Below are 18,406 nucleotides of genomic sequence, written 5' to 3'. Positions count from 1 at the left end.
GGAGTTCGAAAATGTAGGTTTGCGACATTTGGCAAATTTGCGAATGGAAATTCAGTGCGAACGTGGGCGTGGCCTACATCACACTGTTCGGCTGTATTCAGGGAACACGTAGATATAATGTTTAACAATGTGCACCATATTATGTGGGAGTAATTAGCAAAAAACGTTTTTTCTTGACAATAGCGCCACCTGCTGGTCATTTTTGGTGTGTGAGTTACAGGGGCTGGTCTGTACCACCCCTATGAATTTCATGTCCATAAGTGTCATGGTGTGGGCACAGTGCCAAATCTAAAATGAAACTGCCACCAGAGCGCCACCTAGTGTCACATCGGTAACCCCTTTGTCAGCTGTGCTCAGGAGGGCAGTGGCAATGAGTGTACCAAGTTTTGTGTTCATTTGACCAACCGATGTTGAGATATAAAATAGTTCAATTTAAAGAGCACCACCTAGTGGTTATCAACCAAAATTTAGCACAGAGCCTTAGGGCCTCATGAGGAAGTAGGATCCTGAGTTTGACGTCATTTGGACAAACCAATGTGGAGATATGCAACACTTCCTGTTTGGAACGAAATCTGCAGGAAGTTGTTATTTAATAACTTGAGTATTTTTTGGAATATCAAAAGTCTTTTAATAACTTTTTGTCAGGAGGGTCCACAGATGCTGCGTGCAAAGTTTGGTGCAAATCGGTGAAATTGCCTGGGAGGAGTTCGAAAAAGTAGGTTTGCGACATTTCGCGAGCTAGCGAAAAAAAACGGTAGGCGGAAATGGGCGTGGCCTATATCAGGAGATTCAGCACAATTCACTGAACGCGTGGATGTAAGGTTTTTGAATGTGCGTCAAAGTATGTGGGAGTTATTAGCCAAAACACACTTTCCTTGATTATAGCGCCACCCAGTGGTGAAAGTTCACAACGACAGCAGATTATAAAATTTTTCGCCAGGCCTAATGTGTTTGCCAAATAAAATCGCGTTTTCATACACGTTCAGGCAGTGAAAAATGCGATCATTTTGGCAGAAAAAAAAAAAAAAAAATAATAATAATAATAATAATTAAAGCTGCAAGCAGCGATGAACGGGCCCTCGCAGTCCACGCGGGTCGGGGCGTGCTGCCGTCGGGGTGTGCTGGTGTTCCGGCATGCTGCTGTCGGGGCGTGCACGTCCTTCCTTTAGAAAATTTAAGACAAATATCATTTCGGCTGTGAATAGATGTTGCCAAATGTTTGAGCAGAGCATCAATGGTCTTAAAAGTAGTATTGTCAGATTCTCCTGTCATTTCAACTAAAGCGAATTAGTAACAACTTGTCAAATTTCCAATACTTATTGAACTGTTTTTCTGCTTTCTTTTCACAGTATAACCAAAATCAGATTGTTGTGAAACACAAACTTGCTCTGCCATTCAACAGAAAAGACGGCCATCAGGGACACTTGAAGTGTTTATTAATGAATCACAAATGCATCCAATAATTTTGGCCTACTGGCTGACTATGTTACTGTACTGTAACGACTCTACAGTGATTTAATTTGATGTAGTGCTGTTTTTTACTGATGCATGTCAATAAAGGTGAAAAAGATTTAGCAGAGGACAGCAGTTTGTATTGTAAGCACTTCTGCCTTCTCTGCATTAATGTTGCATGTAAATGTCCTCTGAAAGGGCTATGACATTTGTTTGTCTGCTTGAAACAGGATGTAATGAGTTTGGATTTAAAACTGTGAGGAATCCAGTTTAGTCAGTGTTAATGTTGGCTGGGACTATCCTTAGCTTTTTAATGATTGTGATTGTAAAATGTAGCAGTTATGAAGAATACATTTATTGTGTCATCATAGAAATGTGAACATTGTCAGTGTTTTCTGTTGTATATAATGGCAGATTAAAGAATGCATATAATTTTAACAATGTCCACATGATTAATTTTGTTATCACAAAAACCTGAAAATAAGTTGTAGCCGTGTTTATCATTAAGTTGACAACTTTGTTGCCTTCTCCTTAATGGTGATGTTTCTGCTTGAATGTAAACATATAGTTTTACAGCTATATGTTATTTGTATAAAATGTGCTATATCAATAAAGTGTGATTGATGGATGTGAGGCTGACTTCCTATTTTCAGTGGGTGGTGTCTTGGAAAGGTGTCTACCTAAATATGATACATGTTACCCAAAACACAACAGTGACGGTTTTCATCTGCAATCTGTAGGAGATGTTACTTAAATTTGTGCCTGTGTTATGTGTGAGAGAGTGTGTGTGCGTGTGCGTATGTATATGTGTGTGTGTGTGTGTGTGTGTGTGTGTGTGTGTGTGTGGCTATCGGCTCATTGTTTTGACATTTCAAACAAAAACATCACTCCACTAGACAATACACTAAAGACAGTACACTGGACACACACTCGCCCTTTTCATATAGAGATTCTGCATTATCGCCGCTGCTGTGTTGTGGCCACACACAGCCATGCATTTCCGGCGTTAAAGAGCGACCAATTCGGCGCTTCTACTTTAAAAGAGGCGTGACGCTACACGTCATGATGATGACGTGTGTGTTTTCTTCAAGGTGTTTCCCCGATTTCCTCTTGGTAATTTAAAAATATACCCGCTGACTGTTTGTCATCATATGGATGCTGTTATAATGTGTTGTCATTGATATCCTCACCCACCATGGCTTCTGGAAAGTGACAAATGTTTGACAAATGTTTAATATTTCAGACTGTAATCAGTGTCTTTCTCGCGGTAATATGCCCATCTGGCAGCCATGGTCTCCTAACAATGTATCATATCTGTTGTTTATGGAAATGCGCGAAATAGCAGCGGAGTTTGATTTGACTTAGCTTTTGAAATGGACTTGAACGCATCAACCAATCACGTCGTGAGAAGAACGTGACGTCTCAGCTGCAACGTTTGAATCTCTTTGTCTGTATCTGGATTCCGTCCCGTACAGACTCATCTACCTTGGCTCACTGATTTTTCACAACATACACAGAGATTTACAAAAATACATTTCCAAAACCTTTCGGATCAAGACAGCAGCATTCTTTCAAGGAACCTCAACTTGCTCAACACGGTGAGTTAATTTTGATTAAGTTCGCTGTTTGCCGTCGCGGCACACAGAGGGCTTCTGTGCCGGGATACGAGCTAACATGCAGGCTAGCTGCCTCATCGACCTGTAATGTTGAATGTGTAGTTCTGAATTTCTCTAAAATACTGCTAACTTTAGTAAGGTTAATTGCGTGTATATGGTTTGGAAATGAGTATTATCAGTGCTGTTATTAACACTTTTGGCTGGTTTGCTGTAACGACAGAGCTAGTTAGCGAACTTTGTTAGCATTGCTCGGCAGCAGAAACCTTTGGGTGCTTTGTTCTAAACGAGCTGAACGTTACCGAGCCTTCTCCTGCTGTAGCTACTGTAACCAGCTGCCCTGTTGTCATAGTAGAGGTGGTTGGCTGTTAGCACAGTTATAACCACATGTTTGTTAGCATATGAGTGCCTTTGGGGACTATAACCACGTCTTTGGTAGCATATGAGTGCCTTCGGTTTGTTTGCTAACACAGCTACAAGCTACTAGCAGTGCTAGTCTTTAGACAATGTTCATTTATTTTAATATCACAAGTCATTTCAACTGTCATATCACCGCACCGGTAAATAACTCCGTTATTGCGCTGTGATCGGTGCGAGTATTTTTCAAATTTCGGTGGTCTTGTCGCGCGGTGGGTGTCGGGAGTACATTTTCAACTGCGGGGCGTTTAGCGCCGTGATTGGCTGGAGCACATTTTTGAACTTCGCGGTTGTCATAGGAGAGGTGGTTGGCTGTTAGCAGAGGTTATTAAGCACATGTTTGGCAGCATATGCCTTTGGTTTGTTTGCTAAATCAGCGACAAGCTGCTAGCAACGCCAGTCTTTAGACAATATTCATTTAATTTAATATCAAAAGTCATTTCAACTGTCACATCGGCGCACTGGTAAACAACTCCGTACATTTCATATTTCGCTGGTCTTTTCGCGCGGTGGTTGTCGGGAGTAAATTTTCAACTTCGAGGCGTTTTGCGCCATGATTGGCTGGAGTACATTTTTGAACTTCGCGGGCGTTGTAGCGCTTCATTGCAGACAGACAGAGAAAAAGAAACAAGCAAGTTACTGATTGCACCCTCTACTGTACTCCTAATTTAGCAATATAATCAAACTGTAGAACAACAATACACTAACTGTAAAGAGCTTTTCAGTAATTATTGTTTTCATTAATATAGCTATGTATTGGGGAGAATGTTATTGTAACATGGCTATAAATTGTATTTTTAACCCTCCTGTGCTGTTCAGGTTAAATCTGACTGATCTATAACTTCATAATATCATACAAATGTGATTTTTCCTCTGATTGCCTCAAAGCCTTATGATGTCCCCCACACTAGGCATTTGTATATAAAATTGTTTATCATCAGTTTCATTGAATTTTGAGTGGTCTAATCAACTTAGTAACAGCTGTGGTTGCCACTCCAAAATTACTGGAAATGAAAGGGTTAGTATTAGATTATTTTCATCCAATAGATGGAAAACATCCCCATGCACACTCACTCACTCACTCACACACACACAAACACACAGTGAGAGAGAGATGACTGTTCATATTGATTTTCTGATGTGCTGTGAATTTGGTGTCTGTTTTCATTATTATTCTAATTTTCAGTATCTGTTCTTTGGATATTCACTGTAGTTATTCATGTTCACCGCTAGTTGGATACATTATTTACAGCATTAGAAGGTGTTAAATACAATTTGGTGATGATTATGTCTGAATGATGTTTTTTGTGTTAATGTAAGAGCAGTTGAACCAGACCGGTGAAATTTGACGGGGAACATCAAAGCAAGGGGGGAGAAACAATATAATACAAGGGTTAAAGTAAACCATCACCATTTTAGTGTAGTATTTTTCTGTGTTGTATGAATACTTTAACTTAAGTAACAATTTTAATTCTTCTTCTTCCATCACTGCTTGCTTGTTAAATGTGTGTTTGAGATGTATTTTATCCAATTATTGCAGGCTAAAGATGGGTTGTAATGTCAATATTAATCAATTGTCTACATGTTATTAGATGCCACGGGGCAAGTCTTATCGTCGCTCGGAGGCAGCCAAACGACGCATGGCAGAACGGCGAACGGTTGACGTGGAACCGCAGCGGTCCGCCAATGTCTCTGTTGCACGTATGTACATTTTTTGCTTGTATGGTGTATAGATTTGCCTAGTGGCAGGGTGTGTTGTGTTTACATGATTTGTAAGGTTTCATTAACAGTGTGATCTTGATGTATTTTTTTTCTCTGTGTATTAATAGAGCGCGGTACTGGTTACCGCAACCCTGTGCGACAATGGCCAAAGTCGTCTCTGACGGGACGACAGCACAAGTTGGTCATTCCGCGCCAACTCCCTGACGAGAAGGTAAAATAATGATAATAACAACAACAGCGCTTGTAATAATTAGTGCATTTCATTCAATAACAGTCCAATTTTTTTCCCAGTTCGTTCTTCTTGTAGGAGATTCCCATCTGCGTGCTATCGCAGATGGCTTTGTCCCGATGCCAGAGGGGTCCCTCTCCTTTGGCATCATGTCCACGCCCGGGGGCTGTGCGAGGGAGCTGAGGACCGAGTTGCTGCATGCTGTTGTTCCTCGGTCTCCTGACGCAGTCCTGGTGTTGGCACCTAGTAACAACCTGACATCCAGCAGGACCATCGACGAGGCAGGGGCAGACTTCGCTAAGCTCCTGCACGCTGCCTGCGATCGATGGTCTAACGTAGGTTTTTTTCTATTGTATGTATTGATATATTACCATAGTTAATGTAGTTGTATGAACTGTTGCAGAATAATGTATATTTATATTACTAGTTATGGCATTTTCAGACAAAATGTATTTGTTATTAACAACCACTTTGCTCTACAGGTGTGTGTCGCAGACTTCCCACCTCGCTTGGCCGCTGAAGTCCTTCAGCAAGACTTCATGCGTCAAGAGTTCCGCCGTGTGGCAGCACGTATGGGTAAGCTTTAAAAAGACTAGTTCGACCACAGTTCCATGTATGATGCACGATATGTTGTTAGGCAGACTGTTTGGATGAATATTATAATTTCCATAATCATTCCTTTAAAATGTAGATATTACATAGAGAGATATTACAATAATGTTTGTTATTTTTCTGTTTTAGGTGTCAGGTACTTCCCTACAGCTGATCATTTCCCCATGAACCGTCGTGAGCTGTGGAGCAGAGATGGTGTAAGTAGAGCACATAGTGTCATCTACACTTTCTCTGTAGTTGAATGACAAGGTTATTGCAGATCCATATCATTTAATCTGTTTCATTTTCCTTATTTTCACAGGTTCACCTCAGCGACAGTGACGGCATGCCCATTCTAGCTGGGCTGCTGTGGACGGCTGCGTTCGAACAACTGCAGCCTCCAACACCGAAGCTACTGGTCGCTCCCAGAATGTCGCCGCCTCGTAGGCACGTCGTCCCAAAGGTGGTCGTCACGGGACAGGTCACCGTACCTCGTCCATCAGACCCCTTTGGGTGGACAGCTGTTGGCAAGGGCGGGAAGGTAATTGATTACACATTGTAACACTGTGGTTGATGTAATTTTGATGAGCTGACCTCTGTAATGGTTGACGGGGTGTTTAATACAAAATATCTTATTTTGTCATTACAGAGGAGAGCACCTGAGAAACTTGAGCAGTCCTCTGGTGCAGAGAGGGTGGTTCAGCAGCAGGTATGCTACGATCAATTCACCTGGACGGTTTTTGACATGATTGTTGAGTAGATGATGGCGTTTTGACAGAGTAGTTGTTCTCTATATGTATTTCACAGGTTGACGCAAGTGCACTGCAGCACTGTTTCATCCAGCCAAACCCTGTTTGGTTCAGCAGTTCAGTGTTGGCTGCGATGGATGCTGCTGTTCCATCCCATCTTCCTACCCCTGAATCAACTGCTGTTCCACGAAGCTCAAAGGTAAACTGCATGCAAGTTGTTTCTCTTGGTTTGTTGAAGTCTGTTTAGTATCTCCTTTTTGCTGATACACTCACAACAACATGCAAAACTTCACAATATGTTCCACAATGACTTTTGCTCAAATATGGCTTAATAAAGTGTATTTTGTTTTTCTTCCATTAGCGTCCAAAAGTGGAACATCGTCGGACTTCTGCAAGCCAGAAGGTTTGTCTTGATTTTATTCAATATTTCAGTTATTGTGACTTTTTTTTGCTGCGTGTCTGCAGTATTACGTCAATAATTGGATAATCATTGTAAAAAATCTTCTCTAGGTCCCGGCGAGAGCTTTGCCCGTGGTGAAACCCGTGCCACCGCCTGCAACTGCTCATGTGAAAGTGGACGCCAGGGGGGAGGTTAGTACAGTTTGTGCAAAATGTGTGTGTAGTACCTTTTTATAATAATAGTAGTATAGTTTATTTATCCAGATCATTTAATGTTTTTTTTTTTTCCTAGGTCGTCGCCGCCGCTGCCACCGTCGTCGCTGCGCCGGGGGGGGACCTTCAGCCTGTCGTCGATCTTGGTGTCTCTCCGACACCAAGGTCCAACAAAGGTAAGTGTGACGCTAACCCCGTTTCTTGCAGGTGTGCAGAGTCCCTGCAGTCTGTTGTCCCTGGTATTTATGTCAGAAGTGCACCAGTCACTTATGACATAAATACACCCATGGCATGTGGTGTTGCAGCAGTTATGCAACATGTCATGTCTCCAGTGTGTACATGGAAAGGGACAGATATTGATAACATAGGCGTAGAAGGTGGCAAACTGGGAAGTTACATTGAAGCTAGGCAGAAGAGCGGCGCTAAACAGGAGTTGTGCAAGTTGATTGAACAGCACAATGTGTTTGGTAGGCAGTGGCAGGTAGCGATTCCTCCTCCAGCACGTAGTGACTTTAATTGGCTGGATGAGGACACTATGATGTACGAGAAGCTTCAAGAGCACTTGTTTAACCATGGCACGTGTCTGTTGAACCTCGGGGGTGCGGTTAGTGCCATTATTCTCCATAACGAGTACTTTGTGGTTGTTGATTGTGGTACGCGTGATGCATCTGGGATGGCATCTAGTATTGGCACATCTGTGGTTGTGTTCAACACGTGCCTTAATGACTTGATGCTTCACATCAGTCATTTGAAGGAGTCTTTAGGTGCGAAGTGGTATGCCGTCCATGGCATTTCTGTCGTATTGTGTCCAGTTGATGGCGACAGGGAGAGTGCTACATTGTTTGTAGGTGAGACTGTTGATGTCGATGTTGCAGCAGAGGTCCAGGACAGCATTTCAGTAAGGCCAGAGATTGACATAAGTTCCATCAGGGGAACTTTTCATCAAGGGGACGATCGGTTCCAACATGGAGGGCTCCAGTGTATGGCTGTAAGTTTGGTAGCTTTAGCCAAACACAGCATCGATTCTGTGTTTTCGTGGCAGTCTGGTGATCTGGATAAGGTTGTAGAGTTAGGGGATGAGCTCTACACGTCGTTGCGGGAAAGTAATTCCATCAGTGGGACGTCTGAACTGCTGTGTGTTCCAGATTTGCCCAAAGAGTCAATTATTGATGGACAGAAATTTCAGTTTGAGTATGGTGACTACGTTTCTGGTGATGTTGATGTGGTTGAGGGACAGCTTGTTGATGCAGGCGTGTACACCACTCTCAGGAATGGTTTGAGAAAGATGTGTAGTAAATATGACACATGCTTTCTGACTGTGAGTGGCACCACGTGTGCTATCATTGGTCGAGATGGGCAGTATGCCGTTGTTGACTCCCACGCACGCGATGCAGATGGCATGGTAGATGAGAACGGGTTAAGCGTTGTTGTGTATTTTAGTTGCCTTGACCGTGTGTTTGACCACATGTGCAAATTTGCCACCGCAATGAACGCTCCAAAGCCGTTTGAGATTGCTGGTGTTTGTGTCACTCACAAAAGTCAAAGTGTAAATGAGGAAAGCAGAGTGGTTGACTTTGGTTGTAGCTTACCTCTTCAGCCAGCACTTAAAGTGTCGGCTGAACAGGTAACACTTGACAAAAACAATCAGAGAGGTGTGAAACGCAAGTTTTCAGTGGGTAATCGTGAATCAAAAAAGTTGAAAAGCAAGGATGTTAATGTGGTTAATTCAGACGTTGTATTTGTCAGCGATGTGACAAGTAAAAGTCTTGAGTTTAATCCTCTGCGTAGTGACGTTGCACGAGCTTTGTGCAAACAGTTGAACGTAGAGTCGGAGAAACTTGATCTGGTATCGACAGAGGTTGGTGCATTAGGGGCTCCTTGTAAGAACGAGCAAATAGTTGGTGATGGTAATTGTTTCTTTAGAGCGGTTAGTCAAGCTGTGTGTGGCACAGAGAATAATCATAAAAAAATTAGATTTGCTGTGTTTAAGCAATTACAGGCTAATCCTCTAGCATATATGTTGCGTCCCGAGTATTCCTCAATGGCAGATTATCTGAGTAGATCAAAAATGCGCTATGTTGGTAGTTGGGCCACTGAAGTGGAGATTCAAGCAGCAGCAGATTGTTTAGGAGTAAATATTTTCACGTTTTGTGGTGATCGCTGGCTTGAATACAGTTGTAAGAATAAGCAGTTGTCCAATCAGGCAGTGTATTTGGAGAATTGTAACGGTAACCATTATGAGACTGTTGTTTGTGTCATGCAGCCTCAGATGCAGAGTTGTTATAGGTACTGCAAAGTGAGCGCGTCTTCTTCTGGAGGGTACAATTTTAGACAACAAAGTAGAGAGAACAGTGTTTTTGCTGAGAGTTCAGGTCCAGTTGTAGCTTCAGGTTGTGTAACTGAAGAAGTTATTGATATTGAAGATAATGTTTTGAAACAGCAGGACAGTACTGTTTCTACGCAAGAGCAGACTTCATTTACATTTAAGCCAAGTAATGTTAATTCTTCTAAGTATTTGAAAAGTAAGAAGAACTTAAAAAAAAAAATAACGTACCAGGTAAATGATTTGCATAGGAAGAAAGTAATTGAAATCAATAAAAAGACATATATGGAAAATGTAGCACATAAGCATAAAGTTAAGGAGATGAGTAAAATGAAATATAAGGTAAATGTAGTACATAAGCATAAAGTTAAGGAGATGAGTAAAATGAAATATAGGCTAAATGAAGTACATAAGCATAAAGTTAAGGACATGAGTAAAATGAAATATAGGCTAAATGAAGTACATAAGCACAAAGTTAAGGAGATGAGTAAAATGAAATATAGGCTAAATTTAGTACATAAGCATCAAGTAAAGGAGATGAGTAAAATGAAATATAGGCTAAATTTAGTACATAAGCATAACGTTAAGGAGATGAGTAAAATGAAATATAGGGACAGTGAAGTTCACAGGCAGCATGTAAAAGCCATCAGTACAAGTAAGTATTATGGAAGTCTTGAGCATAAGAAACGGGTTATAGCTAGAAACAAATTGAAGAGGGAACAAAATAAAGAAAAGGCAGAGGAGTTTGATTATGTTACAGAACAGTTTTGGGATAAAGTTAAAGATGGTCCAGATTTTGTGTGCTGTGTATGCCACAGAGGGTTGTTTAAAAATCAGGTTTTAAAGTGTAAAAGAGATGATTACACAAAAAGTAAAGAAATAAGTTTAATTGCAGATAAATGTATTAGTGAAAAGTATTTACATAAATGTAATGAAGTCTGCATTTTGCCATGTAAATGGTTGGATACAGCTAGAGGAGAGCTGTGGATTTGTAGCACATGTCATTCTAAGATTAGTAAAGGTGTAGTGCCACCTGAATGTGCATTGAACAATTTGGCGGTTTGTCCCATTCCACCAGAATTGGCGTGTTTGAATAGTTTAGAGCAACATTTGATCGCGTTGCATATTCCGTTCATGAAGATGTTGGCGTTGCCTAAAGGTGGGCAAAATGGAGTACATGGACCTGTAACGTGTGTTCCTGCAAATATTTTGCAGACGAGCAATTTGCTGCCACGTACAGACATGGAAGGATCTTTGTTGCCGGTAAAGTTGAAGCGGAAACTGACTTATAAAGGACATTATGAGTATCAGTTTGTTGATAGTATGCGCGTAAGGCAGGCTTTGCAATATTTAAAACAGACAAATATCCATTATAAAGATGTAGAGTTTAATGAAGCGTGGATAAACCAGTTCTCTAGGGAACCAGAAACTGATTGTAATGGTGGTGGTGAAGCATCTGCAGATGTTGGGGAAGATGAGCTTTTGCATGATAGACAACAACATTGCATGTTCCAGGACACTTGTCTTATGCCTGTAGATATTGGTCAGGAAACACTGGATCAATATTTTGATGATATATTGAATTTGGCTCCAGCAGAAGGGAACTCTCCTGTCAGGTTGTTGTCTGATCATACAAATGAAGCAAAATGCTTCCCGGTGTTGTTTCCTAGTGGAGTTGGTACATATCGTGATAGTAGACAGCATCGTTTGACTTTGTCGCGTTACTTTAATAACAGGATTTTACATGCTGATGGTAGATTTGCAAAAAATGTTGAATACATCTTTTTTGCTCAGTACCTATCTGAGGTCGAACAGGTTGTATCAAATGTATCAATAGCATTGCGGAAGGGTAAAGGAGGTGCTAGATCTCAAAAAGTTAGCAGAGATTTATTGAATGACGAAGAATCTTTGAAAAAGTTGTTGCAGTTTGATGATGGGTTTCGTTTTCTTAAACCTATTCGAGGTACCCCATCTTTTTGGCAGGGAGCCCAGCGTGATTTGTTGGCTTGTGTTCGTCAGCTGGGTGTCCCCACCTGGTTTTGTTCATTTTCTTCAGCTGACATGCGGTGGAAAAATCTCCTTAATAGTATTTTGAAGCAGGCAGGTAGAACAGAGACAGCTGAACAGTTAGAATGGGCAGATAGGTGTCAACTTTTGCGTGGCAATCCGGTCACTGCGGCCACAATGTTTGATTTTCGCTGGCACTGTTTTTTGAGAGAGGTGCTCATGTCTCCATCTAATCCTATTGGCAAAATAAAGGACTATTTTTATAGGGTGGAATTCCAGCAGCGTGGATCACCACATGTTCACTGCCTCTTTTGGATAGAGAATGCCCCAGTAATTGATAAAAACACAGATGAAGACGTGGTTCAATTTATTGATCAGTATGTCACATGTGAATTACCAGCACAGGATGAAGCATTATTGGACATTGTTACATCTGTGCAACAACATTCAAAACGACATTCAAAATCTTGTAAAAAGAATAAAACTGTTTGTCGTTTCAATTTTCCTAAGCCGCCGTCCGCAAAAACTTTTATTTCACGTCAAGTCAGTGAAGAGGACGACACAAAATCTTGTAAATGTAAGATAGATGAAGCACAGACATTGGACAGCTGTGCGTGCAAAAATGTGGGGCAGAAAAAACCAGAGATCATGAAAAAAGAGATTGCAGTTGCCATCATGACAAAAATTAAAACAGCTCTTTCAGATGAGAATGCCAGTTTTGATAGTGTGGAACAGTTGTTTAGACATTTAGGATTAAATCAAACCGTTTTTGAGGCTGCGTACAATCGTGTTGGCAGGAAGACGCATGTTGTTTTGAAGAGGCAGGCAAACGAGGTTTGGATAAATCAGTATAGCAAACCACTTTTAAAATGCTGGAATGCTAATATTGACATCCAATATGTCGTTGATGCCTATGCTTGTGTCGTGTACATTATTTCTTACATCTCCAAGGCAGAAAAGGAGATGGGGTTGTTGTTAGGAAATGCTCAGAGGGAAGCAGCTAAAGAGGGTAATAGTAATGCTAAAGATGCATTGAAAAATTTAGGAAGTGTGTATTTACACAACAGGGATGTTTGTGCTCAAGAGGCAGTGTACAGATTGACAAACATGCATCTTAAGGAGTGCTCTAGGAAAGTTGTGTTTGTGCCAGTAGGGGAGAATACAGTTAGAATGAGTTTGCCTTTAAGTTTGTTAAAACAAAAGGCATCATCACATGATCTTAACGATGAAGATATGTGGATGAGGAACACTGTTGACAGGTACAAGAACAGGCCGAAGGATGGTACATTTAATGACATGTGTTTGGCAACATTTGCATCAGAGTATCGTGTTCTGAGTAAAAATGAAAGGTGTGTCAATAGGGTTAAATTGAACAATAATTGTGGTTTTGTTGTGAAAAGAACACGTTCGCAGCCCGCTGTTGTTCGTTATGTTCGCTTTTCGGAGACTAAGAGTCCGGAATTGTTCCATCAGAGCATTTTGCAGTTGTTCCTGCCGTATTGTAAAGACAGCCAGCTCAAACCGGCTGGATTTGAGACATTTGAGCAATTTTATAGTCATGGTCGTGTGAGATTAAGTGATAAATCACTACATTTGGTTAAAGCGGTTGTTGATCAGAACAGATGCAAATTTGAAAGAGATGCAGACGAGTTGGATGATATCCAAACTGGAATCAGTAGTGACGGTGTTGTAGAAGATGCCTGGTGCGAGTTGTGCCCAGAGCAGGAGTTGGAGCGTTTAGAGTGTATAGAGGAACGTAGAGAGACTGAGCAGATAGTGGACGAACATGTAGATAGCATTCCAGATTTAGCGGTAACTGGCAAAGATGTTGCACATTTAGAAAAGAGGAACAATGTCCTCTGCAGACGTGACGGTTTGGCTTTAGTTAGGTCTCTGAATGAGACACAGATGTGTATTTTTTATCAGATTAGGCAGTGGTGCTTAGAGAGGGTAAATGGAGCAAAGCCAAATCCGATACATGTGTTTATTACAGGTGGTGCAGGGACAGGTAAGAGCCATTTGATCAGGGCTCTACAGTACGAAGCAATGAGGTTGTTATCGAGATTGTGTCACGATCCGGACGACATTTGCGTTCTACTAACAGCTCCGACGGGGATAGCAGCACATAATATAAATGCGGCTACTATTCACAGTGCATTTAGCATTGGTAAAGATGTACGCTTACCTTACACTCCATTGGGTGAGGAGAAGCTGAATTCTTTACGTGCTAAATACAGTAGCTTGCAACTTTTGATAATGGATGAAATCTCCATGGTTGATCACAAACTATTGGCTTATATCCATGGAAGATTAAGACAAATTAAGCAATCTGGTGACTATTCCCCGTTTGGAAATGTTAGTGTAATTGCAGTTGGAGATTTTTATCAGTTGCCTCCAGTGAAAGGGAGAGCTCTGTATTTAGACGACGAAGGTGTTAATTTGTGGTCTCAGTTGTTTAAGGTTGCAGAATTGAAAACTGTTGTTCGTCAAAAAGATCAGGTATTTGCAGACTTGTTGAACAGAGTTAGAGTTCGTTCAAAAGGTACCCCGATGTTGGAGAGTGACATAGAAATGTTAAAAGGTTGTGAAACCGGTGAAGTCAGCTCAGATTTGCACATATTTCCGACAAATAGACAAGTAAATGATCATAATGTGAAGCAGTTGTTTGAAAGTTGTCCGGATTATGTTAGGATAGAGGCTCTGGACTATGTTAATAGTAAGAAAACAGGCAAGCTGGAGTTGATAAGTGGACATCATTCCAGAGCATATGACACATGTCTGGATGAGACACTGCTTTTAGGGAAAGATGCCCGTGTAATGTTGTTTAAAAACTTGGATGTGGCGGACGGATTAGTTAATGGGGTATGTGGCACTGTGACACACATACTTTATCCAGAGAATGACGAAAGGCGCTTTCCTCAGACGGTGTACGTGAAATTTGATGACGATAGGGTAGGCATACAGAAGAGGAAGCGTTGTGCATTTGCCGATGCAGTAGAAATGGGTTCCACGGGCATTGAACCAGAAGAAGACAGAGCAACTACGAAAGGTGGAATGCGAAGGCAATTTCCACTGAAGCTTGCCTGGGCTTGTACTGTCCACAAAGTACAAGGCATTACAGTAGATAAAGCGGTAGTGTCGCTTGAAAAGATTTTCGCAGCTGGACAGGCGTATGTAGCTCTAAGTCGGGTCAGAAATTTGTCAGGGTTAGTGATTAGGGATTTTAAGGAGAAAGCCATCTATTGTAAGGATAAAATTAAAGAAGCAATTGAACAGATGCCTCCCTTCATGGTCACCAACATTACAAGGCACATATTCAATACGCAGACCTTTACTGTGTTTTTGATGAATGTGCAGAATTTGACACAACATGTATCTGATTTGGCATTATGTACACAGCATTTGCAGCTTAACTGCATTGCTGTTACAGAAACATGGCTGCCTGCAGTTTCCTCATTTGAAACTGTAAAGATGGATGGTTATGTCTTTCATAATCAGTCAAGGAATTTGTCCTACAGTAGCAGCAACCCAATATTGACAGAAATTCAAGGCCAACAACATGGTGGAGTTGGCCTTTATAGTGCAGACAATTTGGCATGTAATGTTCTCCAGGTACCAAATGTAAATTTAGAATGTTTGGTTTACCACTGCACTACATACAACATATTGATGGCAGTAATTTACAGACCACCATCTTATCCCATGAACTTGTTTAAACCAAATTTAGGCAAATTACTTGATTGGCTAAATCCACAAAGTGACACAATTGCAGTCATGGGAGATTTCAATGACGACATTTTGAAATCATCGTCAGTTGCCAAATTCATGACAAACAAAGGGTTTGTTCAATTTGTGAAACAACCGACAACAGAAAACGGCACTCTAATTGATCATGTGTATGTGAAAACAACACATTATATTTTTGAATCATTAGTGGTGCCAACTTATTTCAGTGACCATGAGGGGATCATGTGTTCTTTTACATCTAGGACCTAGAAGAAAAGTTAGGGACAAGAGCAAAAATAGCAGCAGTAATAATATATATATATATATCTATATCTATATATATATATATATATATATATATATATATATATATATATATATATATGACCAAAAAATAATTGGTGATAATGTTTATATTGTATTTATATTGTATTATTATTTATATATGCATATGTCCTTTTAGGAGTTTTATGTTTTGTGTTTTAATATATAAAAAAACAAAACAAAAAGTTCTTCATAATGTTCATTTATGTATATGTGCAATTTTCCTTAGGATTTTTGTGTAATTATATATTGTGTGTTCAATAAAAACAAATAACCAAAAAAATATAGAAAAACACTACAAAAAAGTTCTTCATAATGTTCATTTATTTATATATGCACTTTTCCTTAGGAGTTTTGTGTAGTTCTATATTGTGTGTTCAATAAATAACCAAAAAAAAAAAAAAAACACAAAAAAAACTTTGATGTAAAAGGGTTTCGTTTCCTGCATTACAACAGCATTTTAAACTAAAACATGTTATGAGAAATAGTAACAATAATTTTAATCACTAATGTCAATGATACACATAGAAAACATTTAAGCTCATATATAGCACTTACTGTACTGCAGTAATTGCATAATATCAATTGCTGCCAATCATGTGCTGTTGCTAATGCAGGTTTTGCTTTACCTTTCATGTAGCCTCAAAAAGCAAAAGGCACTGGTAATGGTACTCCTGGTTTACTGGGATGGGGTTCAATTCCCTGCGGTGTCCTGCTGATTGTTCTGGCATTTACATGAAAGGATATATTTGACTCAATTAAATGTATAACACGTGTGAGTGAACTCTATAACAGAAAATCAACATCAAAGTACCCCTTACATTACCACAAAAAAACATCATTCAAACATAATCATAATGACATTTTATTCCACAGCTTTTAATACTGTGAACAGTGTTTCTAACTAGTGGTGAACGTGCATAACTGCAGTGAAAGTACAAAGAATAGACACTGAAAATTCTAATAATCATCTTGGCACAACCTATGGGTGCAGTGTCTGTGTTGTATTTTTTGTGCTTGTGTGTTGTGTTTGCTTGCAGATGTGCACTGAAAGGCAGGGTGTCGTTTACACTCTCACGTAGCATGACACTCACGCACCTGCAGCAGGTTGACAATCAACGCCCGCTTATAGGCCCTGATCCTCACTGTAGCTGCTGCCAGATGATTTTGTGAACAACACATGGTATAGGGCTCTGTCAATAGTGTTTTCTAGGCTAACTCTAGTGCACCTGTGTTTTCCAGTAAAACAACTAACTTTGCCTTGCTTTGTGTACAGTCACCATGTGAGCGCTGACCACATGTGACTCAGCTTCAGCGTACCAATTCCTCAGCACCTCTGCAGCACTCAACCTGTTCTGCAGTCCTTTGAGCAGCTACACACCGCACAGCTCTCCAGCAGCATCAACCTCAAACCATCATCAGCTGTGAATTCAGTGGTGTTCAAATATAGAATCTTTCTGTCCTGTGCCAGACGTGTGTCCACTTTTGGTTTCAACCAGATTCTACCAAGTTAGCTCCATCCAGAATCAACACAGCCATGTGGGCTTGGAGATCTACCATGTCAAATGCTCCCCGTGCTAAATGTAAGATCAAAAGTGAAGAAAATGAAGCTGTTCTTTCATCATTTAGCAATAAAAGCGCCCCCTATTGGTGGATTAGCACCAAATTTTTCACAAACCAGCATTGGGCCATGGAAAACAATGAAAAGAACTTTAGTGTTAATGGGACTGTATTTCATCAATATATGCAGGATTGTCTGTTTGACCACAATGTGAAGGAAATTGTTGTTTTATATTTGGGGCGTTCTTTGGACTATCAAAATTCTTTTAATAACATTTTGTCAGGAGGGTTCACAAATGCTGTGTGCAAAGTTTGGTGCAAATGGGACAAATTGCCTGGGAGGAGTTCGAAAAAGTAGGTTTGCGACATTTGGCGAATTTGCGAATGGAAATTCAGTGTGAACGTGGGCGTGGCCTACATCACAGGGTTCGGCTGTATTCAGGGAACATATAGATATAATGTTTAACAATGTCCACCATATTATGTGGGAGTAATTAGCAAAAAACATTTTTTCTTGATAATAGCGCCACCTGCTGGTCATTTTTGGTGTGTGAGTTACAGGGGCCAGTCTATACCACCCCTATGAATTTCATATCCATAAGTGTTATGGTGTGGGCACAGTGCCAAATATAAAATGAAACTGCCACCAGAGCGCCACCTAGTGTCAGATCGGTAACACCTTCGTCAGTTGTCCTCAGGAGGCCATTGGCAATCAGTGTACCAAGTTTTGTGTTAATCTGACCAACCGATGTTGAGATATAAAATACTTCAATTTAAATAGCGCCACCTAGTGGTCATGGGCCAAGATTTTGCACAGAGCCTTAGGGGCTCATGGGGAAGTAGTATCCTGAGTTTCATGTCATTTGGACACACCAATGTGGAGCTGTGCAACACTTCCTGTTTTGACCCAAATCTACAGGAAGTTGTTCTTTAATAACTTGAGTATTGTTTGGAATAGCAAAATTCTTTTAATAACTTTTTGTCAGGAGGGTCCACAGATGCTGTGTGCAAAGTTTGGTGCAAATTGGTGAAATTGCCTGGGAGGAGTTCGAAAAAGTAGGTTTGCGACATTTCGCGCGCT

General features: G+C 40.6%; 2 protein-coding genes across 2 annotated transcripts; both read left to right on the top strand.

The window, feature by feature from the left end:
• Positions 1–5,074: 5,074 nt before the first annotated feature.
• LOC141012005 (uncharacterized) lies at positions 5,075–9,784 on the top strand. The gene is made up of 12 exons (XM_073485384.1): positions 5,075–5,183; positions 5,312–5,415; positions 5,496–5,768; positions 5,916–6,009; positions 6,175–6,242; positions 6,347–6,565; positions 6,674–6,733; positions 6,832–6,972; positions 7,284–7,364; positions 7,465–8,241; positions 8,296–9,681; positions 9,776–9,784. Exons 1-12 carry the CDS (start codon positions 5,075–5,077, stop codon positions 9,782–9,784), a joined length of 3,321 nt encoding a protein of 1,106 aa, XP_073341485.1.
• Positions 9,785–10,191: 407 nt separating this feature from the next.
• LOC141012004 (uncharacterized) lies at positions 10,192–15,711 on the top strand. The gene has a single exon (XM_073485382.1). It carries the CDS (start codon positions 10,192–10,194, stop codon positions 15,709–15,711), a length of 5,520 nt encoding a protein of 1,839 aa, XP_073341483.1.
• The last annotated feature ends 2,695 nt before the right edge of the window (positions 15,712–18,406 follow it).

Source organism: Pagrus major, chromosome 17 (assembly GCF_040436345.1).
Source record: "Pagrus major chromosome 17, Pma_NU_1.0".
In the NCBI taxonomy this organism is placed as follows: domain Eukaryota; kingdom Metazoa; phylum Chordata; class Actinopteri; order Spariformes; family Sparidae; genus Pagrus; species Pagrus major.
Note: the sequence above shows the minus strand (reverse complement) of the source record. Positions and strands in the feature narration are given on the sequence as shown.